Source organism: Oncorhynchus keta, chromosome 7 (genome assembly GCF_023373465.1).
Source record: "Oncorhynchus keta strain PuntledgeMale-10-30-2019 chromosome 7, Oket_V2, whole genome shotgun sequence".
Taxonomy (NCBI): domain Eukaryota; kingdom Metazoa; phylum Chordata; class Actinopteri; order Salmoniformes; family Salmonidae; genus Oncorhynchus; species Oncorhynchus keta.
Genome location: NC_068427.1, coordinates 40,896,396 through 40,920,395, shown reverse-complemented (window position 1 = coordinate 40,920,395; position 24,000 = coordinate 40,896,396). Strand labels below are relative to the sequence as shown.

At 46.2% G+C, this 24,000-nt stretch overlaps 2 protein-coding genes across 8 annotated transcripts in view; both read left to right on the top strand.

Annotated features, from left to right (window-relative positions):
• LOC118386431 (band 4.1-like protein 5) overlaps window positions 1–24,000 on the top strand; it is a 216,691-nt gene that overhangs the window by 31,319 nt on the left and 161,372 nt on the right. For 3 of the 6 annotated variants that reach the window (XM_052522908.1, XM_052522911.1, XM_052522910.1), the window contains exons 17-25: window positions 6,421–6,575; window positions 6,929–7,014; window positions 10,278–10,406; window positions 12,011–12,075; window positions 13,374–13,455; window positions 13,602–13,694; window positions 13,896–13,961; window positions 14,494–14,639; window positions 15,243–18,877. In XM_052522908.1, the coding sequence (XP_052378868.1) occupies window positions 6,421–6,575; window positions 6,929–7,014; window positions 10,278–10,406; window positions 12,011–12,075; window positions 13,374–13,455; window positions 13,602–13,694; window positions 13,896–13,961; window positions 14,494–14,639; window positions 15,243–15,309 (889 nt within the window). In that variant the 3' untranslated portion in view covers window positions 15,310–18,877. Of the gene's footprint in view, window positions 1–6,420; window positions 6,576–6,928; window positions 7,015–10,277; window positions 10,407–12,010; window positions 12,076–13,373; window positions 13,456–13,601; window positions 13,695–13,895; window positions 13,962–14,493; window positions 14,640–15,242; window positions 18,878–24,000 lie in introns of those variants that run through there. The other 3 variants (XR_008139961.1, XM_052522912.1, XM_052522913.1) reach the window with 3 other exon arrangements.
• The window catches only part of ramp1 (receptor activity modifying protein 1), a 94,214-nt gene continuing 90,324 nt past the window's right edge, over window positions 20,111–24,000 (top strand). The window contains exon 1 of one of the 2 annotated variants that reach the window (XM_035774088.2): window positions 20,111–20,675. Coding sequence is in view for 1 of the 2 variants with exons in the window: in XM_035774087.2 (XP_035629980.1) it covers window positions 20,618–20,675 (58 nt within the window). In the remaining variant the exon portion in view is untranslated. The remainder of the gene's footprint in view (window positions 20,676–24,000) is intronic. The other variant, XM_035774087.2, reaches the window with a different exon arrangement.

Sequence of the window (24,000 nt, the reverse complement as noted above, 5' to 3'; positions counted from 1 at the left end):
AGTTTTGACAAGTCAGTTAGGACATCTACTTTGCGCATGACACAAGTAATATTTCCAACAGTTGTTTACAGACAGATTATTACACTTAAAATTCACTGTATCACAATTCTAGTGGTTCCGAAGTTGACTGTGCCTTTAAACAGCTTGGAAAATTCCAGAAAATGATGTCATGGGTTTAGAAGCTTCTGATAGGCTAATTGACATCATTTGAGGTGTACCTGTGGATGTATTTCAAGGCCTACCTTCAAACTCCGTATTCTTTGCTTGACATCATGGGAAAATGAAAAGAAATCAGCCAAGACCTCAGAAAAAAAGTCTGGTCCATCCTTGGGAGCAATTTCCAAACACCTGGAGGTACCACGTTCATCTGTACAAACAATGGTACGTAAATATAAACACCATGCGACCACGCAGCCGTCATACTGCTCAGGAAGGAGACGCGTTCGGTCTCCTAGAGATTAATTTACTTTGGTGAGAAAAGTACAAATCAATCCCAGAACAACAACAAAGGACCTTGTGAAGATGCTGGAGGAAATGGGTACAAAAGTATCTATATCCACAGTAATACGAGTCCTATATCGACCTAATCTTAAAAGCCTCTCAGCAAGGTAGAAGCCACTGCTCCAAAACTGCCATAAAAAAAAAAAACTACAGTTTGGAGAAATGTCCTCTGGTCTGATGAAACAAAAATAGAACTGTTTGGCCATAATGACCATTGTTATGTTTGGAGGAAAAAGGGGGAGGCTTGCAAGCTGAAGAACACCATCCCAACCGTGAAGCATGGGGTAATGCAAATAGTCTGGGTAGCCATTTGACTAGATCTTCAGCAGCCTTCTGTCTTGGGGGTAGAAACTGTTTAGAAGCCTCTTGGAAGGGTGTTCCTAATGTTTTGTACACTCCGTGTCGCTTTTACTCACCGTGTGTTAATAGCAGCTGTGACCCACAGTGTTAAGTGGGGAATTCACATGAATAAATGAGGCAAGGATTTGGCTGGAGTTCTGGAGTAACACTGCTCCTAATCCTGTGGATCTGACTGCGACACAGACCAGAGCCAGAGACTTTAAGGACCAGTATTATGACTGTGTTTATACTGATGGGAGCCTGACGTCGGACACGCTGAATAGTTTTTTCAGTGTTTTTTTGGTTTTGTTCTTTCCTGTAATTTGATAATCTCTTGCATTGATTCATGTTGAGATCAGATTATTTGTTTGTGCAGTTACTGGCAATGAACTAGACCCGCTAGACACATTCCTTAGGCTCTTTGCTGACTGCTTAGCTTTCCTGGCTGTACCTCGGAAGGTATTGAAGATAACGTCATCGGTTCCGTTTTCAGTTGTTTAGGATTAACGATGCAGGTGCAGGCCAGTGTTCATTTTCAAGCCCTAAGAAATAGACTTTTACAGAAGCATAGGAGTCGTGTTAAATTGGTCTTTAGGTTGCACACCTCTCCACCCCAACCCGTGGATGATTCTGCATGCTAACCTCTTCTCCTCTCTCCCTCAGTTTACCCTCATTAACCTCCACCATACACACTCTCAATCACTCCAGTTACCATTAACTGCCTGCCTTCCCACTAACCAATCATCTGCCTGCCTTCCCACTAACCTAACAATGCATGACAACAACAAGCACGTTTCTAATTAGCTAGCCACGGTAGCTTTTTAAAAAAATGTTACATTGATGTTAAGTTGTCCTCCATGTCTGTCTGATGTGTAATGTTCCTGTTACCACCTCTGTGACCTCAGTTTCACACTCATCTATACACACCTCATCATCCACCTTCTATAGAAGTACTGCGAACATCAATATTAAGATTTCTGATTAGTACACCTCTAGCATGCCTTCTTCAGCGGTCTTTGAAGAGCTGTTAGCCTAGTTGTACAGGTATAGAGTTGCCTGCTTCTTCAGCGGGTTGCAAAGCGAGATATATATTTTTTTTATTTTTTTATTTTTTTATTTTACTGGAAACTTCCTAAGTTTACCAGTAAACTACCAGAATTTTGGTGAATTTCAAGGACAGAAACCAATGGACAATATAGACACAGATATAAAAACTGTATAGTACACTGCTCAAAAAAATAAAGGAAACACTTAAACAACACAATGTAACTCCAAGTCAATCACACTTCTGTGAATTCAAACTGTCCACTTAGGACTCCATGAGGGTGGTATGAGGGCCCGACGTCCACAGGTGGGGGTTGTGCTTTCAGCCCAACACCGTGCAGGATGTTTGGCATTTGCCAGAGAACACCAAGATTGGCAAATTCGCCACTGGCGCCCTGTGCTCTTCACAGATGAAAGCAGGTTCACACTGAGCACATGTGACAGACGTGACAGAGTCTGGAGACGCCGTGGAGAACGTTCTGCTGCCTGCAACATCCTCTAGCATGACCGGTTTGGCAGTGGGTCAGTCATGGTGTGGGGTGGCATTTCTTTGGGGGGCCGCACAGCCCTCCATGTGCTCGCCAGAGGTAGCCTGACTGCCCTCAGACCCCTTGTGAGACCATATGCTGGTGCGGTTGGCCCTGGGTTCCTCCTAATGCAAGACAATGCTAAACCTCATGTGGCTGGAGTGTGTCAGCAGTTCCTGCAAGAGGAAGGCATTGATGCTATGGACTGGCCCTCCCATTCCCCAGACCTGAATCCAATTGAGCACATCTGGGACATAATGTCTCGCTCCATCCACCAACGCCACGTTGCACCAAAGACTGTCCAGGAGTTGGCGGATGCTTTAGTCCAGGTCTGGGAGGAGATCCCTCAGGAGACCATCCGTCACCTCATCAGGAGCATGCCCAGGCGTTGTAGGGAGGTCATACAGGCACGTGGAGGCCACACACACTACTGAGCCTCACTTTGACTTGTTTTAAGGACATTACATCAAAGTTGGATCAGCCTGTAGTGTGGTTTTCCACTTTAATTTTAAGTGTGACTCCAAATCCAGACCTCCATGGGTTGATACATTTGATTTCCATTGATAATTTTTGTGTGATTTTGTTGTCAGCACATTCAACTATGTAAAGAAAAAGTATTAAATAATAATATTTCATTCATTCAGATCTAGGATGTGTTATTTTAGTAATATATGCCATTTAGCAGACGCTTTTATCCAAAGCGACTTACAGTCATGTGTGCATACATTCTACGTATGGGTGGTCCCGGAATCGAACCCACTACCCTGGCGTTACAAGCGCCATGCTCTACCAACTGAGCTACAGAAGGACCACTTTATTTTTTGAGCAGTCTATATACTCTATAAAAATGACCCAAGATACTATAGATTGCCATAGAGTACCTGTTAATTACCAAAATTACAGAAGATTTGAGTAACTTCTGTAAAAAAACAGTAGCTTTGCAATCCCCTAGGCATGCATAAGTATGACAAACACTCTCCACTCACATTGACTTTGTGAAACAGTCAACATTGGAAGAGATGTTTGCTATCTGCCTAATCTCAGTTTACCCTGAACTAAAGTTTCATGTAATTGGTCATCTGCTCCATTAAGTTCTTGGTCCATACATGTTAGGAGAAGATCTCAAGAAATACTAGAATGGTGAGTGGAACTGGAACGACGTGCTCCACGAATGTCCCCTTGCGAAATTCAAAAGACGCTAACACCTGCGAAATGCAAAAGACGCTAACACCTGCGAAATTCAAAAGACGCTAACACCTGCGAAATTCAAAAGACGCTAACACCTGCGAAATTCAAAAGACGCTAACACCTGCGAAAATGTTATTTGTCCAATTTAACCAGTGATAGAAGAACCCAAAATGCTGCTGCTCTTGTCATACACATCCCATTCAGTCCTGACAGATTATCTCACTTTCCTCAAAAGATTACGGTCTGCCGATTTTTAAACTGTGATTTGAAATGCGGTGCTTCAAGACCACTGATGTAGTTGTGTTAGTCAACCACACTCTAAAGAGTGGCACGACTATTCATGTCTCTTTTGAGATCATAATGGAGTGATGTCACAACATCTTAATGTCTGTAGTGAATTATATCGGGACCTTCCATCACTCCATAAGTTATTTTCAACAGCAATGGTGACACCATAGTTAGGTCTCTCTTTCTCAATGCTGTTGTAATACTATCATGTAAGGGAATGCTGACTTCAGGACCTCCCGTTTACCTCTGTCTTGCACTTGGTAGGCACACGGATTTTAGTTTGCAGAAAGAATACTCACCCACAGCTGATTAGTCACTGAACACCTAATACGGGCAGGTCCTTCTCTGTACGTTCTGCTGTATCTCCTCTCCAGTTTTCTCTCCTTGTTTGCTCTGCCACTCTTCCAGACACTCCTCTTTTTGACTCCTTCCCCCATACCCCCTGTCTTCTCCTCTCCTCCGCCCTTCCTGTCCAGGCCTCACACTTTCACCACGCAATGCTGACCCTTCTCCTGGATGTGGGTGAGTGGGCGGACACCACTGGACCTTCCCCCTGTCCCACCCTGGGACACTAGGCTAATACTCAACAAGAGACAGACCAGACATAGCTCTGTGTGTCACCTTACCTGGACGATTCTTTCTCTACTCCTGCCCATTCCTCCTCCTCACCCAGCCACTGCCATGACCCCCCCCCACCCCACCAATACCGTATGGGTCTGGCAAGATGGTATTGGAGGGAGAAACAGTAGAACAAAAAACAGTCTGTAGACAGGAACCAAGAGGAGAGAGGGAACATGAACCCACTGAACCACTGTTCTGTTCAATTATAGACAGACTGAAAGACTTATGTCTCTGAAGAATGACTTTATATGATATTTCCATGGATATGAAGTGTTCCTCTTGTCCTCACTTCCCCAGTTGGGGAAACCCTCTCATTTCCCCATCTGTTACATATCATGTTGCTGCCGGCTGTCTTTGTGTATTTTCAATCATCCAATGATTTGATTCAACCCACATTTTTATCATTGTTGATTTTAATCTGTTTATGGTACGTTTTATGGATCTGCGCATGTTTCAGTCTTGCCTTAATTGGTGTTAAGTTTATGCACAAACTATGAATACAGATAGAAGATGGATTCCTAACAGTATACTTGCTGTAAACTCCTCGCTGGTTAATTTGAATGTAGTCTAATAATTCTATATTATTTCTATATATTGACAGTAATCTTACACAGCTCTACCAATGATTTTTATTTTTCATTTCATTTTAAATTAACTTCCTGTTTACATTATTAAGTCGTGTTGACAAAGGTTGTCTCCGTATTGTAATTTATTGAGACTTCTGATAATGAACAGAAATAAAGCTCCCAACTCCAGATGTGAAGTGAGTAGGCAGTTGTTGTTTTATATAGTTTCAGTCCACTGCACTCAGCCATTTGTATACTTGTTTGTTAATTCTGTAGAGGCAACAAGTGCTGTTTGGCTGTATTATGGCCAGGGATGTCACATGTCCCTGAGGTGTAATTATTAGTAGCTGGCAGCATCTTATTTACTATAAAGGAGGCAGGTGTCGTCTCTCTGACAACTGAAACCAGTTGTATCAAAGCCTCTTAGGCTGCGTTTACACAGGCAGCACAATTCTGCTCTTTTGTCCAATAATTGGTCTTTTCCCCAGTCACATTTTTTCACATTGAATATTTTTCAGAGCTGATCTGTTTTGCTGAAAATACTAATTAGTAAAAAAAATATCAGAATTGGACTGCCTGTGTAAACACAGCCTCTCGGCCTGTAATCTCACTGCAGTCACATATGGAATGTGATCCGCTAGCTAGTACACCGCCCCCTCTATCTACTCCCTCTATCCCCTTCCCTCCTTCTCCAACTCCCTTCTCCCACCAGTCTCCCTTTCCCTCCCAAACTGTGTGTAAAGAGTTCTCAGACCATTGTTGTTCTCCTTACATGCAGTTTGTATAGATGATGCCGTTGTCGTGTTACATGATGTGTGGTGTGTCACGTCTACAGGACTTGAGCTAGTAGGTGGTAATATTTCCCTCAGCTTTCACCGTGTCTTTGTCCTCAGGCTGCAGCCAAGTGTAAGCTACGCCCTGCTGGTCTCACGTCAAGGCCCTCTTTGATGTAGAGAACAATCTACTTCCTCATTACCATACAGTTACCTGAGCTAACTCGAGGCCTGATAAAGTAGCTGTTGACTTACAAGTGTTATTATGGATATGGTCAGTTGATTTCAGGATTAGTCGTGCATGGTGCTGGCTCTGAGCCTCATTCATTAACTGTCACAGTGGGGCAGACTCTTCCGTCTTTCTCATCCAGTGTGCACAGGTAAGTCATACTCATGTTGTGACCCTGTCTTTCTGTACCAGGTGACTTGATCGGGGGGGGGTCCTGGGCCCAGGGATATATACCCTGGAGGTTGTTAATTTTGTTGTCAGATCAAATGCTCTGGAAAAACTTTGCTTGTGTGTGTGTGTGTGTGTGTGTGTGTGTGTGTGTGTGTGTGTGTGTGTGTCCGCAGCATGGCCTTGCCACTCGTAGCCGATCTGCTGGAGACATGCGTTAATGGCGTCACCCATACACCCGTTCCCATGGCTACAGCAGGCCTGTCTGAGGAGGCGGGGCTAAGCATGGCCGCCTCCAGCCTCCCAGGGGAGGAGAAAGTCTCTCTTTCCGGTGAGCTTTCACACAGTCATGCCAAGGCTGGACTTACTGTATAACACCAGTCATGTCATATGTTTAGTAGGTAACCTTAGTAGTAGTACTTGTCTCGTTAAAAGTACTCCCCCTGCAGAGGAAGTTGTGTTCGGTAAGGTTGTATAATGTCAAAAAGAAGCGCACTGCCGTGCAAATATCCTGCCTACCGAACACAGGATGTTTGTTATGGGAGGCTTGGTACACCAAGGACGGTCACTGGTGTTAATGAACGTGCTGAATAGAACTGTGAAATGTATTCCACAGTTCAATGTTCTGTGTGCTTCACCAGGAGTGTTACTGATAGTAAAGACGTGTCCGTGTTTCTTCAACAGAGGCGGCAGCGCGGCTGAAGCAGCTGGAACTACGCAGTCTCTCGCTCCCTGTCCCTTCCAGAGCCAACCTCAACATGAACAACCAGGTCAATGCACTCAGCTGGAAGGGAGAGAAAGGGGGGGTGGGGGTAGGGAGGGAGAGAGAGGTGGGGGGCGGGGAGAGAGAGGGGGGAGAGGAGGGAGAAAATGAAAGGGGGATACTCTACATGCACAAAAGAGACATGAATACTGTGTACATACACACACACACACACACACACACACACACACACACACACACACACACACACCGCCCTCTACAGGGAACACACACACACACCGCCCTCTACAGGAACACACACACACTCCGCCCTCTACAGGGAACACACACACACTCCGCCCTCTACAGGGAACACACACACACTCCGCCCTCTACAGGGAACACACACACACTCCGCCCTCTACAGGGAACACACACACACTCCGCCCTCTACAGGGAACACACACACACTCCGCCCTCTACAGGGAACACACACACACACTCCGCCCTCTACAGGGAACACACACACACACTCCGCCCTCTACAGGGAACACACACACACACTCCGCCCTCTACAGGGAACACACACACACACTCCGCCCTCTACAGGAACACACACACACACTCCGCCCTCTACAGGGAACACACACACACACACTCCGCCCTCTACAGGGAACACACACACACACTCCGCCCTCTACAGGGAACACACACACACACTCCGCCCTCTACAGGGAACACACACACACACTCCGCCCTCTACAGGGACACACACACACACACTCCGCCCTCTACAGGAACACACACACACACACTCCGCCCTCTACAGGGAACACACACACACACACTCCGCCCTCTACAGGGAACACACACACACACACTCCGCCCTCTACAGGGAACACACACACACACACTCCGCCCTCTACAGGGAACACACACACACACTCCGCCCTCTACAGGGAACAAAGCCTGGTTAGTGTCAGTCAGACGAGCAGCGCTGCGTTGTATGGGAAGAGGCAGAGAGCTGCATGGACCGTCTCTCTGGTGGGGCAGAGAGCTGCATGGACCGTCTCTGGTGGGGCAGAGAGCTGCATGGACCGTCTCTCTGGTGGGGCAGAGAGCTGCATGGACCGTCTCTCTGGTGGGGCAGAGAGCTGCATGGACCGTCTCTCTGGTGGGGCAGAGAGCTGCATGGACCGTCTCTCTGGTGGGGCAGAGAGCTGCATGGACCGTCTCTCTGGTGGGGCAGAGAGCTGCATGGACCGTCTCTCTGGTGGGGCAGAGAGCTGCATGGACCGTCTCTCTGGTGGGGCAGAGAGCTGCATGGACCGTCTCTCTGGTGGGGCAGAGAGCTGCATGGACCGTCTCTGGTGGGGCAGAGAGCTGCATGGACCGTCTCTCTGGTGGGGCAGAGAGCTGCATGGACCGTCTCTCTGGTGGGGCAGAGAGCTGCATGGACCGTCTCTCTGGTGGGGCAGAGAGCTGCATGGACCGTCTCTCTGGTGGGGCAGAGAGCTGCATGGGCCGTCTCTCTGGTGGGGCAGAGAGCTGCATGGGCCGTCTCTCTGGTGGGGCAGAGAGCTGCATGGGCCGTCTCTCTGGTGGGGCAGAGAGCTGCATGGGCCGTCTCTCTGGTGGGGCAGAGATCTGCATGGGCCGTCTCTGGTGGGGCAGAGAGCTGCATGGGCCGTCTCTCTGGTGGGGCAGAGAGCTGCATGGGCCGTCTCTCTGGTGGGGCAGAGAGCTGCAAGGGCCGTCTCTCTGGTGGGGCAGAGAGCTGCAAGGGCCGTCTCTCTGGTGGGGCAGAGAGCTGCAAGGGCCGTCTCTCTGGTGGGGCAGAGAGCTGCAAGGGCCGTCTCTCTGGTGGGGCAGAGAGCTGCATGGGCCGTCTCTCTGGTGGGGCAGAGAGCTGCATGGGCCGTCTCTCTGGTGGGGCAGAGAGCTGCATGGGCCGTCTCTCTGGTGGGGCAGAGAGCTGCATGGGCCGTCTCTCTGGTGGGGCAGAGAGCTGCATGGGCCGTCTCTCTGGTGGGGCAGAGAGCTGCATGGGCCGTCTCTCTGGTGGGGCAGAGAGCTGCATGGGCCGTCTCTCTGGTGGGGCAGAGAGCTGCATGGACCGTCTCTCTGGTGGGGCAGAGAGCTGCATGGACCGTCTCTCTGGTGGGGCAGAGAGCTGCATGGACCGTCTCTCTGGTGGGGCAGAGAGCTGCATGGACCGTCTCTCTGGTGGGGCAGAGAGCTGCATGGACCGTCTCTCTGGTGGGGCAGAGAGCTGCATGGACCGTCTCTCTGGTGGGGCAGAGAGCTGCATGGACCGTCTCTCTGGTGGGGCAGAGAGCTGCATGGACCGTCTCTCTGGTGGGGCAGAGAGCTGCATGGACCGTCTCTCTGGGAAAAAGCTAATGTGTGATGGTTTTAGTTTCACAGAGACCCTAATTGGCTCCATATGCTGAGGAAGACAGTAGGCCACTTTGACAGGCTAATGTATGGACGCAATGGCAGACAGGGAGCAACTCAGTGGGCTGGGGAGAAAGGGTGAGGGGGGAGCCATTGTAGGGGTGGGGAGCCATTGTAGGGGTGGGGGCCCATTGTAGGGGTGGGGAGCCATTGTAGGGGTGGGGGCCCATTTGTAGGGGTGTGGGCCCATATGTAGGGGTGGGGTGGGGAGCCATTGTAGCGGTGGGGGCTCATTGGTGGGGTGGGGAGCCATTGAGGGGGTGGGGTGGGGAGCTATTGTAGGGGTGGGGAGACATTGTGGGGGTGGGGTGGGGTGGGGAGCTATTGTAGGGGTGGGGAGACATTGTAGGGGTGGGGTGGGGAGCTATTGTAGGGGTGGGGAGCCATTGAGTGGGGTGGGGAGCTATTGTAGGGGTGGGGAGACATTGTGGGGGTGGGGTGGGGAGCTATTGTAGGGGTGGGGAGCCATTGAGGGGGTGGGGTGGGGAGCTATTGTAGGGGTGGGGAGACATTGTGGGGGTGGGGTGGGGAGCTATTGTAGGGGTGGGGAGCCATTGAGGGGGTGGGGTGGGGAGCTATTGTAGGGGTGGGGTGGGGAGACATTGTGGGGGTGGGGTGGGGAACCATTGAGGGGGGTGGGGTGGGGAGCTATTGTAGGGGTGGGGAGACATTGTGGGGGGTGGGGAGCTATTGTAGGGGTGGGGAGACATTGTGGGGGGTGGGGTGGGGTGGGGAGCCATTCAGTGGGGTGGGGAGCCATTGTGGGGGGGGGGGTTATTATCTTTAAGGAAGGTGGAGAGCAGAGATATTGTAACTACAGCCTTTACAGGAAGATACTGTAGCCTAACTGTGTGTGTTGGTCCCCCCCACAAGGAGGATGTGGTGAAGCTCACAGAGGAGTGTCTGAACAGTGTGGCTAGCAGCTCTGTACCTTCTCCACTTCGCCCCCCAGAGGACCTGAAGAGGAACATTATCAAAGCCCAGGCACAGGCTGCCCTCAAGGTACTGAACACCAGCACCACAGAGTTTAGCGGTACTGTCCTCTAGGTACTGAACACCAGCACCACAGAGTTTAGCGGTACTGAACACCAGCACCACAGAGTTTAGCGGTACTGTCCTCTAGGTACTGAACACCAGAACCACAGAGTTTAGCGGTACTGAACACCAGCACCACAGAGTTTAGCGGTACTGTCCTCTAGGTACTGAACACCCGCACCACAGAGTTTAGCGGTACTGTCCTCTAGGTACTGAACACCAGCACCACAGAGTTTAGCGGTACTGTCCTCTAGGTACTGAACACCAGCACCACAGAGTTTAGCGGTACTGTCCTCTAGGTACTGAACACCAGCACCACAGAGTTTAGCGGTACTGTCCTCTAGGTACTGAACACCAGCACCACAGAGTTTAGCGGTACTGTCCTCTAGGTACTGAACACCAGCACCACAGAGTTTAGCGGTACTGTCCTCTAGGTACTGAACACCAGCACCACAGAGTTTAGCGGTACTGTCCTCTAGGTACTGAACACCAGCACCACAGAGTTTAGCGGTACTGTCCTCTAGGTACTGAACACCAGAACCACAGAGTTTAGCGGTACTGAACACCAGAACCACAGAGTTTAGCGGTACTGTCCTCTAGGTACTGAACACCAGCACCACAGAGTTTAGCGGTACTGTCCTCTAGGTACTGAACACCAGAACCACAGTTTAGCGGTACTGAACACCAGAACCACAGAGTTTAGCGGTACTGTCCTCTAGGTACTGAACACCAGCACCACAGAGTTTAGCGGTACTGTCCTCTAGGTACTGAACACCAGCACCACAGAGTTTAGCGGTACTGTCCTCTAGGTACTGAACACCAGCACCACAGAGTTTAGCGGTACTGTCCTCTAGGTACTGAACACCAGCACCACAGAGTTTAGCGGTACTGAACACCAGAACCACAGAGTTTAGCGGTACTGTCCTCTAGGTACTGAACACCAGCACCACAGAGTTTAGCGGTACTGTCCTCTAGGTACTGAACACCAGCACCACAGAGTTTAGCGGTACTGTCCTCTAGGTACTGAACACCAGCACCACAGAGTTTAACGGTACTGTCCTCTAGGTACTGAACACCAGAACCACAGAGTTTAACGGTACTGTCCTCTAGGTACTGAACACCAGAACCACAGAGTTTAGCGATACTTCCATGAACACTTCGAAGCAGGTTCCACAGACCAAGACGGGGTTGGGAAGTCAATGGAGGAGTGAGAAATTCTTTCTTAGTTGTTAATTTTAAAACCCATTTACATGTTTCTGCCCATAAGCTTAGCTAGCCACCGTCGCCATGACATCGCCTACAAGCGTGATCAGGGATTTCTATTGGAGGAGCAGTTTCATACTGTCTGTGCTAGCACTTTGTCGATGGACACTCATAAATCATCTTGGTGCAACATAGAAATGATACAGGGATGCTTTGGAGTCTTACATGTAGACGAGGAAGTATTGTATAAGTACTGTAAACTTTTGGATAACCAGGAAGTTGGGTACAGTGGGAAGTTTCTTTTTGAAATAACCACAACCTTACACATTGATTGTATTATACCTCCACTGATGTTCTGTATGTTATAGAGCTCCCTGGAGGAGCACGTTGTGATGGGGGACAAGAACACCAATGTACAGGAAGCTGCAGCCAGGTGAGTGAGGACACCGTGAAGAGTCACTACGGTTGTGTTCCTAGTCTCTACCATTCAAAGCATTGTGAAGAGTCACTACGGTTGTGTTCCTAGTCTCTACCATTCAAAGCATTGTGAAGAGTCACTACGGTTGTGTTCCTAGTCTCTACCATTCAAAGCATTGTGAAGAGTCACTACGGTTGTGTTCCTAGTCTCTACCATTCAAAGCATTGTGAAGAGTCACTACGGTTGTGTTCCTAGTCTCTACCATTCAAAGCATTGTGAAGAGTCACTACGGTTGTGTTCCTAGTCTCTACCATTCAAAGCATTGTGAAGAGTCACTACGGTTGTGTTTCTAGTCTCCACCATTTAAAGCATTGGATGATCACGCTTCATTGTACAGTATTTGATGACAAAGGAAACCTCAATCTTGGAATGTCACCAAGCCTCCCCTGTCTCCATCTCCCTGGAGTCACCCCAACACTCCACAGCCAGCCTAAGCCAATCACAGCCTTCCTCCAAAGCTCATTAACAGCTAGAATATTTATGAGGGTTCTTGGCATAATTCTGTTATGACATCAACGGCTCATTCCCAGGGGCTGCCCACTTTTCTGTGGGCAGGACTCTTGGGGTTGATTGACAGGAGGGATTCTTGCAGCAGCTGTAGTGTTAAGGTGATAATTCCTCTGAAAGAAAATCACCCCTTTTTTTGTTGTTGTAAAACAAACCTAAACACCACCACTGCATCCCTGCACACACAAAAAACAGCAGTTCGTGTTGCTTTGTTTTGCCCTTCTCCAGTGACCTCTTATCTTGAGCTTCAAACAAAGTGAATATGTTAGCTACATGAAGTAAGAGAGAGTTCAATGTAGCCAAACATTCTAGGGTCCCACTCCCCTGGGAAACAGTGTCCAACACTTTGGTTCCTACCCTGTCACAATAATACCTACATAGAGATCGTATTAGTATTCTAATGAATAGTAATAGGAATGCCTCCCTGGCTTTTTAATCTGTGGTCATTGTTATATTTATATTAAGACCAAGACAGTGTTTTTACACCGCTCTCTGCTGCCATCTTGTGGATTATGGGAATCATAGCTCACTGATACCATCTGATTGAGCATGGGAATCACACTCCTGCTAATGTGACATGACTCAATTCTGCCTGGATACATGTCTGTGCATATTAAGCACTTGTGAGGATTGTGTCCATTGATAATGTGTATGTTAGCCTTGCTATTGTTCAGTACTTCCTCATCAGACCCCATAGGAATGAATTAAACTCTCGTCCTTCTGTCTTGTCCCTCTTTCCTCATCAGTGTTGAGATGTTGGCTATGGATCTCATTCAATCAGCACCTATGATCCCCCTTGAAATACTTAACGGAGGGCAACCAACAAAGGTAATCAATTAATCTGTGTTTTGCTTTTCTGGTTACTCCCGTGCATTAGAATGGAAACTACATCTGAATGCACAGAGAATTGTATGCCTTTTTTGTGGGAATGTGATAGCTGTTTGTAACGTAGCGATTGGCTTGTCACTATGCAGGCCGAACCTGAGGAGCTGAAGATGCCCACCCCTCCGTCACTGCGGGCCCCGCTGAGCAGTAACCTGATAGACTTCTCAGACCCAACCCCAGTAGTAAGTCTATAGACCCCGTCTGCTGCCTCACGCTTCAGCTGCTGTTATCTGTTGCCTTGACTAGATCAAACTTATCAAAAATAAGTGCGATTCGCTTTCAAGTTTAAACCCATTAGGCCTACTGTATGTTGACAGGTCACCTATTTACTTTGGCCTCATTGTGGTGTTTGAGTGTAACTCTTCAACATTCTTCTCTTGTAGTTACCGCCATCATCAGTGCAATCCAAGCCCATGATATCACCTCGCTGGATCATCCCTGCTGCTGCAGTGAGTACTGATGGACTTTCACTGTCCTCCAGGCTTTAATGCTCCTGTCTGTCTTTCGCCTGCCTGTCTGGCCTGTGTTTAAGTATGTCTGTCTTTAGCCTGCCTGTCTGGCCTGTGTTTAAGTATGTCTGTCTTTAGCCTGCCTGCCTGGCCTGTGTTTAAGTATGTCTGTCTTTAGCCTGCCTGGCCTGTGTTTAAGTATGTCTGTCTTTAGCCTGCCTGGCCTGTGTTTAAGTATGTCTGTCTTTAGCCTGCCTGTCTGGCCTGTGTTTAAGTATGTCTGTCTTTAGCCTGCCTGGCCTGTGTTTAAGTATGTCTGTCTTTAGCCTGCCTGGCCTGTGTTTAAGTATGTCTGTCTTTAGCCTGCCTGTCTGGCCTGTGTTTAAGTATGTCTGTCTTTAGCCTGCCTGTCTGGCCTGTGTTTAAGTATGTCTGTATTTAGTCTGTCTGTACGTCAGTCTACCATCCCCTACTGTAGCTGCCTCAGAGACTGACACAGACAGTCCACTTTCCTTCTCCCATTCTAACACAGCCACTCACTGCCATCTTTACTAACGGCCTCTTTGACCTTGACCCCTCTGCAAAGACCGCCGCCCCTCTCCAACCTGAATGGGGGGCTCTCACCCCAGCCCTGCACCCCCGTCTCTTCTCTCAAATGCACAATGTGATTGACACCAGGTAACTCCGTCGTGGCACGTCGTCATCTCTACCGTGTCCTAATGTTCTTTAGGTCATCTCATCTGGACATTGTGGTCATCGTTGCTATGTGTTTTTGGTGCCATGCCTTATGCTGTGTTGTAAAGAGTAGACAATATAATTATCCATCCTTTTTAATCATTGAAGCCTGTAGTGATTAACATCCCCATTTACTAATTATGGTCCTGATGAGCTTCTTGAAATAGCTTGGTGAAAGCTGCAGCTAAATATTTAATTTCCCACTACATCTCTACAGAAGTTTTAAAGTTTGGCTGTACTGCTGAATAAAGTCTGTTCGTTAAGATGAATGTTGTGACCACTACAAGTTAGTAGTGATCACATCAGGTAAATGGAAAGATGAATGGTGCAGGCAGGTCTCCTGGAACAATATGCATAGATTGATGGATGTGAACCGTCTTGTGCAGTTTCTCATTACGTTGTGACGTTCCCATGCATCACATTATACTGGCTAGCAATACACTATTCCTATTCTACTAGAATATTACTCTGATACATTACTTTATGTTGTGCACACTGAAAAGTAGGTGTTCTGGGCTTTTTATTTAGTTGTTCTCCTCTCACCAGCATTCTGGCCCAGCCACCCAAAGAGCACGGCACCAAGCACAAAGGTCTGTTGACCACTGAGCTCTGAGTGGGAACCAGGGAGGGAGCTTCTACCCTCCTCACAACGAATACTTCCTACTCCTGGTGTTTCCAAACTAGGGGACTACTTCCTACCCTGAGCACATTCATCTCCTACTGCGTTCCCAAACCTGGGGGAAGTTCCTGCCCTAGTGACAACCAGTATCTCCTACTGCGTTCCCAAACAATTCCCAAACCAGCAGCAATCAAGAGATTGGATCATTGGAATTCCTCGTCTCACTATATTCTAGTTTGGAGCAGTGTTTTTATTTTAGTACCACCGTTGGTTCACTGCTTCTTGTCATAAGCATTCCTACAAAGTGCACAGACTCCCTTTTAGAAATGTTTAAAGCAGGAAGGGACTGCAATAAGTGCTAAGGAAGAGGACATCTGTTCCTCAAGCCACTGAATTACATTGGAGCACCTGGACCTGAACTCTGAGAAGATATGAAACACTGGAGCACCTGGACCTGGACTCTGAGAAGATATGAAACACTGGAGCACTGGATGTGGACTCTGAGAAGATATGAAACACTGGAGCACTGGATGTGGACTCTGAGAAGATATGAAACACTGGAGCACTGGATGTGGACTCTGAGAAGATATGAAACACTGGAGCACTGGATGTGGACTCTGAGAAGATATGAAACACTGGAGCACTGGATGTGGACTCTGAGAAGATATGAAACACTGGAGCACTGGATGTGGACTCTGAGAAGATATGAAACACTGGAGCACTGGATGTGGACTCTGAGAAGATATGAAACACTGGAGCACTGGATGTGGACTCTGAGAAGATATGAAACTATGACTTTCTACTGATGGTTTTCTGTCCTGTTTTTTAATTTTTTTAAATTTTATTTAGTCATACAGAGTGAATCCATCAAGTACCAGTGTTCAGTTAGGACCTGGTGCTCACTAGACGTTTCTGAATCTGATTTAAGACTCAGTTATCAGAGACAACAGCAATATGTAGAATGCAGGCATGAATTTAGCCACATCTAAAATGTTATTCCTATTTTGTATCCATATAAAAACGCTGTAGCTACAACCTGCCTTAAGCTAGCAGAATGTTAAATTATGATCGCATAACTTTACACAGTAAGGAAATACTATCACTACTATTACCAATACTATCACTACTGTTACTAATCCTACCACTACTATTAGTAATACTAATACTACCACTATTACTACTGTATCTAGGCCTATACTGTACTTTAGTTTTTCATCTTACTGAGTCCACTGCTTACAACTGGAGTGTCTGTGTGATGGTAATATCTAATCATGTAGTCTTACCACTGTTTCTGGCTGTGGTCATCAATGACAGGTGACATGACTCATAGGCCTATTTCCTCTGTCAGCCTATCACAAACTCTCTCCATTGGTTCTTTTCCACACTAAGCCAATCACATACAGGATCTCTGGTGGTAGGAAGTTGTCAGTCAACTGTATTATTCACTAACGTAAGATGTAATTAAATGTATTTTAGATATCAGATGGGCGGTAGATCAGAAGTAGGTATTTGCAAGACGATATGCAGTAGAGGTAAAAGCAGAATACCTTTTCAAATACAATTAATTTGAACAAGTGATCTGTGAGCAACACCCATCTCAACGGAAAGACTTAAAACACATCACGTTTAGTTTTTTAACTTAAAATAGCCACTCTGAGAAGATGTGAAGTGTTCTCTCTCTGTGTCATGAATATAAACTCAGCAAAAAAAGAAACGTCCTCCCACTGTCAGCTGCATTTATTGTCAGAAAATTTAACATGTGTAAATATTTGTATGAACATAAGATTCAACAACTGAGACAAACTGAACAAGCTCCACAGACATATGACTAACAGAAATGGAATAATGTGTCCCTGAATAAAAGGGGGGGGGTCAAAATCAAAAAGTAACAGTCAGTATCTGGTGTGGCCACCTGCTGCATTAAGTACTGCAGTGCATCTCCTCATGGACTGCAACAGATTTGCCAGTTCTTGCTGTGAGATGTGGCCCTCACCCTCTGATTCAACAGGTTCCAGACATGCTCAATGGGATTGAGATCCGGGCTCTTCGCTGGCCATGGCAGAACACTGACATTCCTGTTTTGCAGGAAATCACACACAGAACGAGCAGTATGGCTGATGGCATTGTCATGCTGGAGGGTCATGTCATGATGAGCCTGCAGGAAGGGTACCACATGAGGGAGGAGGATGTCTTCTCTGTAACGCACAGAATTGAGATTGCCAGCAATGACAACAAGCTCAGTCCGATGATGCTGTGACACACCGCCCCAGACCATGATGGACCCTCCACTTCCAAATCGATCCCGCTCCAGAGTACAGGCCTTGGTGTAACGCTCATTTCTTTGATGATAAACGCGAATCCAACCATCACCCCTGGTGAGACAGAACCGCAACTCATCAGAGAAGAGCACTTTTTGCCAGTCCTGTCTGGTCCAGCGACGGTGGGTTTGTGCCCTTTGGCAATGTTGTTTCCGGTGATGTCTGGTGAGGACCTGCCTTACGACAGGCCTACCAGCCTCTCTCAGCCTATTGCGGACAGTCTGAGCACTGATGGAGGGATTGTGTGTTCCTGGTGTAACTCAGGCAGTTGTTGTTGCCATCATGTACCTGTCCAGCAGGTGTGATGTTCAGATGTACCGATCCTGTGCAGGTGTTGTTACATGTGGTCTGCCACTGTGAGGATGATCAGCTGTCCATCCTGTCTCCCTGTAGCGCTGTCTTAGGCATCTCAGTCAGGACATTGCAATTTTTTGTCCTGGCCACATCTGCAGTCCGCATGCCTCGCAGCACGCCTAAGGTACATTCACACAGATGAGTAGGGACCCTGGGCATCTTTCTTTTGGTGTTTTTCAGAGTCAGTAGAAAGGCCTCTTTAGTGTCCTTAAGTTTTCATAACTGTGACCTTAATTGCCTACCGTCTGTAAGCTGTTAGTGCCTTAACGACTGTTCCACAGGTGCATGTTCATTAATTGTTTATGGTTCATTAACAAGCATGGGAAACAGTGTTTAAACCCTTTACAATGAAGATCTGTGAAGTTATTTGGATTTTTACGAATTATCTTTTGAAAGACAGAGTCCTGAAAAAAGGGACGTTTCTTTTTTTGCCGAGTTTATAAACTAATTTGCCTGGCAAGAACATTCTTTGTCATATTATTGAATTGCATCTGCATCAGAGATTGTAGAGATGGTGATTGACCAAAATGAGTGGTCTTTTTTAAAAGCTCTGAGAGGAAACTTTTCTCAGTTTAAACATACCACTTTTTTTCTCTGCTGTTAGAAATTGTGCTTCACCATGTAAGTGCACCTGTGCTGTAGCTCTCGTACCTTAATTTATTCCTCTTTTTGTAAGAGCACCTTTGTTATTCGCACTGTATTTAAGTGTATTGTAGATGTAAAAAAAAAACTGCTCTAGATAGTCACCATACCAATTTTGTATCTTGTATGTACATTGAACGTAATTACTTTTTAAAGGATATGTAGGCTAGTATGCCAGTAGTAATTTTGTACAATGTAGTAAATTCTGTAAGTTAAAAAAAAAGTATTATAAAAATTTTAAAAACGTGTGAATTCTTCAATTTAAGATCTCTGGTCTTTGAGAAAATGTTTATCTTCCTGTACATGCAGTATTATCATGAATTATATGTCCATCGGCATCGATTCATTGATTTCCTATAGAGCCTTTCCAGATGCTCGAAGAATCACCTTTTCCACCACCAATGTGCAGCACCCACTTGGGGGGGTGCGGTGCATGGTCAGCAACCATTTCTGCCAGAACGCTCACCACACATCAGCTATCGGGTAGAGAGATTAATAATCTATGACAGTGAGGAATTGAATCGGTTTGTTGGGACTGCGGGTGCTGTAATTCTGCGTTTATATATTCTAACGCTAGATGGCAACATTAGGTGAGGTTGGACCGAACTACTTTATCGTCAAGCTTGCGCAACCTGTCTGGTTTAACCCCTTAAATCCAATCCCATAGGTCAAACGTATTATCTTTAAAAAAAAAATATATATATATATATATATATGTTGAAGCCTATGAACTTTGACATCACATTGTGTAGTAGGCTAGGATGGAAGTCATATTTATTATGTCAACAATGACACCAGGATGATACTGATCACTTTTCCCAGAAGGAAGTGTTCATTTTGAATGTAACAGGCACCAGTTGGTCACAATTTTTTCCATGTACAGTACTGAATGTAATGTAGTCCCTGCAGTAAAGTCGGCCTCTGCCTATTGCTCCGTTCAAAACCAACTCGAACAATGCGAGGTCAAATCATGACGTCAGTGATCTTCAGGTCGGAAAGTCGGAGCTCTAGAAAGAGGCCCGAGTTCGCAAGATAAAATCGATATTTTTCCCCAGACGTGTTTTGAACACACTGAAGTAGGAAGTCGAGATTTCCCAGTTGCTTTGAACGTGGCATTACCCCCAGAATAGTTGACCAACATCGGGGATAATCGACTAGATACAGCTGCGTACCGATTTCAAGGGGCCGGAACATATTTAAAAATAATTGATAGACTGCAAATTGACCCCAATAAGCCCAAACATATACATTTGCCTAAAACCTAATAATTTTAAACCTTTCTGACATTTGTATGCGTGGGAATACTTTGGAACAGATTTCCAAAATTAAAATGAATTTGAGCTGATTTGCTGGTGTTTTATGTCCCCCAAAAATAAAATAATATATAGTTGTTTTGCTCAGAACGTGGGGCGTAAAATCAAATCACATGCGTCGTGTTGGGGAACCCTGGTTTACATTCTGGTTATGGTCCCTTAGCTCTCTCACGCACTCTCTGTTGGTGTCAGTCAAGAGAACGCACGCTCGAGACCCAGCATACACTGGTGGCTCTACTCTGGCTCAGTATGTTTCGCTTGCGCGTGGTTGGTTGGAGTTGCCAAGAATGTCCTCGTAGTGTACGCAAGGTTTTTGGACTCTAATGGAATTATTAAGACTCTATGTTGGTTGCATATTTATTTAAATGATAGCGAATATATTTCGTAAAGAAAGCTGGCGGGATAGGTTACTCCGAAAGCAAAACTCCCGACGACCCGAACCAAGTGTACCTCTTCCGAGTTTTTGCGCAAGGTGACAGTGACGACAGTTGAGCTGCCTTCATAGTTGGCTGAGAGGAACGAGTCGAATGCTTATGGATTACAACTCTGTGATTATATGACAGGGTCGTCTCTTAGTGGATACATTAGGGAGGAGATTTGTGACGCTTTTATAGTCTGTTTCATCTTAACGCTTCTCCAAATTATTGCATTGGATAGTCGTTTATAAAGAAGACCATGGCATCGGATACCACACCAGTGTTTTCGAAACAGGTGCTCCTGTGGCTGGTTGTAGGTAAGTTTTGGAGAGACGCGCAGCGCACCGCTATCCCTGATGCCTGATTCATTAAGGAATGATGACCATAACATTATTCGATAGAAACTAGAAAGATAATAAAGTATTGACATTAAAATAATGACCATCCCTTTCATCATCTCAAAGCATTGATTCATTAGTAATATAAATATTATATCATGTTAATATTTTTAGAGGTTCATATATTCAATCATTTTAGAAAACCATGAAAAATAATATTCATCGTAACTAATAAACGTGCTTGTCTGAGCCGGAGGGTTGACTTGTGTGTGTGTATATATGGAAAGTCGTCGTCATGAATCCCAATTATGACATATCCTAAGGGCATTTTCAAATCATTTCGTGAAAGGAGGACGCTCCAGACATAGGTCTAAGTGGCTTTTAAAAATGTCATGTCAATATGACATTAAGACTTTCCAGCAAGTTGGAGGTGCTCAAAACGGACCCATCCACACAAGTTAATTATCGGTTTTAATGAATCATGCAAAGCTCCCTCCTGCTGAGAAATGTATTTTACACTTCTCTTAACCAGCCTGCTGTGCTAAGGTCTGATGAGGGGTGTTGCTGTCTGTGCACACGCTTCACTTTGCTCCATAGTTTTCCGCTCCCCATCAGCACGATCCACGTGGAGCCTCTCTATATTTCCTGTACACACACCGACTCACAGGACCAAGACATGGCTCTACATAACTATTTCTGTCTAAGAATAGGCTAGCGTTCACTTTGCCTATTAAAAAGCTAGGTTTTTGGCGCTGTCTGGCCTACTGTTAAAACAGATGGAATATTTTGACCTACCTAACTGAGGTGATAATAATTTTCAAATGATAGTTCACATCATTCAAAATTATATGATTAATATGATTTGTTTCCCGGATAAACCCGGCAATTGTGGATGCTTCGCATAGTACTGTAATGGTCTGTGGTGTTTAACTGTGAGATTCTGAGTCATAACTGCAGAAGGCCACTGTGTGTTAGGACCCATATGATACAGCAGTTCTGACTTTTAAATGAGGGAACTCTTATTCATTTTTTATTTTTTTATCTCAAAACTGAGTATAGAAATGGGAGCTTGTCATGCTAAAACATTCCTCCATTTTGTTTTGTTCATAACAGAATCTCAATCAATACACAACCCTTTGTGCAAAATGCGGTCCACACTACTGTACACTAAGAGCCCTGGCTAAAAATCACAAGAAAATAATATTTAAAACAAGCTCAAAGACCATTTACATAGCTTGTCTCAGTCTCTCTATTTCACTGTTGTCTAATTAAGCTTCTTTTTTTAAATGGCTTAAATGAGGGTGTAATTTCACTCTCTTACAAAATACAATACATTTAGCAGTATGTTTTATAGTTATCCCTGCTGGTTGATTCAGTGAGGCATGCTTAGCTGCAGTGTTCTGATCCAGTGAGGCATGCTTAGCTGCAGTGTTCTGATCCAGTGAGGCATGCTTAGCTGCAGTGTTCTGATCCAGTGAGGCATGCTTAGCTGCAGTGTTCTGATCCAGCGAGGCATGCTTAGCTGTAGTGTTCTGATCCAGTGAGGAATGCTTAGCTGCAGTGTTCTGATCCATTTGAGGCATGCTTAGCTGCAGTGTTCTGATCCAGTGAGGAATGCTTAGCTGCAGTGTTGTTCTGATCCAGTGAGGCATGCTTAGCTGCAGTGTTGTTCTGATCCAGTGAGGCATACTTAGCTGCAGTGTTGTTCTGATCCAGTGAGGCATGCTTATCTGCAGTGTTGTTCTGATCCAGTGAGGCATGCTTAGCTGCAGTGTTGTTCTGATCCAGTGAGGCTTGCTTAGCTGCAGTGTTGTTCTGATCCAGTGAGGCATGCTTATCTGCAGTGTTGTTCTGATCCAGTGAGGCATGCTTAGCTGCAGTGTTGTTCTGATCCAGTGAGGCTTGCTTAGCTGCAGTGTTGTTCTGATCCAGTGAGGCATGCTTATCTGCAGTGTTGTTCTGATCCAGTGAGGCATGCTTATCTGCAGTGTTGTTCTGATCCAGTGAGGCATACTTAGCTGCAGTGTTGTTCTAATTAAACATGTACAATTAACAGAGGGCTCCTGAATAATGAGTGACTGTAGGGGTGCCAGATTATAGGGAACATTCTTGGGTGACGCCAACACTTCCTCCCCATGAAGCACCAGCATGCTTTTCCTATATGAGGTTATTCTCTGGCAAGGACTAAAATCTACAAACTGAACTAAGTTTGTCTTGTTTGCAATGCTGTGTTTCCTGTTTTGTCAGTTCTGTTTCTTTGAAACTCTGACCTCCTGTGAACCCTGTTTTTCATCATTACATAATGTCACTCAGAGGGAGTTTATCGAGCATTCAATCAGAGGTGCTGACAACAAGGCTGAAGTATTGACTTGTGGTGGGAAAAGGAGAGGAGGTGAAGTGAGGCCCAGAGGAGTTGGCTAAGTAGTTTAGGAGACAGAGTGGATGTGTACCGCTGGTAAGGAATTAAATGGAGGGGGTGAGGGAGGAGCGGACGAGGAAGACCTCGTCCGCTGGCTATGTAGCTTAAGAGACAGAGCGATGGTCTACCGCTGGTAGGGGGAAAACAATGACCCCATGGGATGACGGAAGCAGGGAGAGAAGTGTCAAGTTTGTCCCCCTCCCCCCTTTTTCAGAGCTGGCTTTGTGTGGCAATCAACACGGATCCTCTGAGATTCATTACCCTCACAGGTGACTCACCACTACTCTTTCTGGCCCTCTCCAACACATATAGACTTACACCCTCTCTCTGGCCCTCTCCAACACACATAGACTTACACCCTCTCTCTGGCCCTCTCCAACACACATAGACTTACACCCTCTCTCTGGCCCTCCCCAACACACATAGACTTACACCCTCTCTCTGGCCCTCTCCAACACACATAGACTTACACCCTCTCTCTGGCCCTCTCCAACACACATAGACTTACACCCTCTCTCTGGCCCTCTCCAACACACATAGACATACACCCTCTCTCTGGCCCTCTCCAACACACATAGACTTACACCCTCTCTCTGGCCCTCTCCAACACACATACTGCAGACATACAGTTAAAGTTGGTCAGTCATTCTTTTCATTTGTTTTGGATACATACTCTGCCCCTCTCCAACAGGACATTAAACGTCACCATTCCTAGGAGAAGGAATCAAATAAATATCCCTGTTTGGTGAAGAGAATTCCTCTTAGAGAGATTAATAAGAAATTGTGGAGGCGGGGCCGAGGTAGGCAGGAAGAAAAAGTGGAGATTGGTGTTTTGGTTGTTCTATGACTACAGTTGTCAGCTCTGCTGTGTTCTCAGGTCCAGTT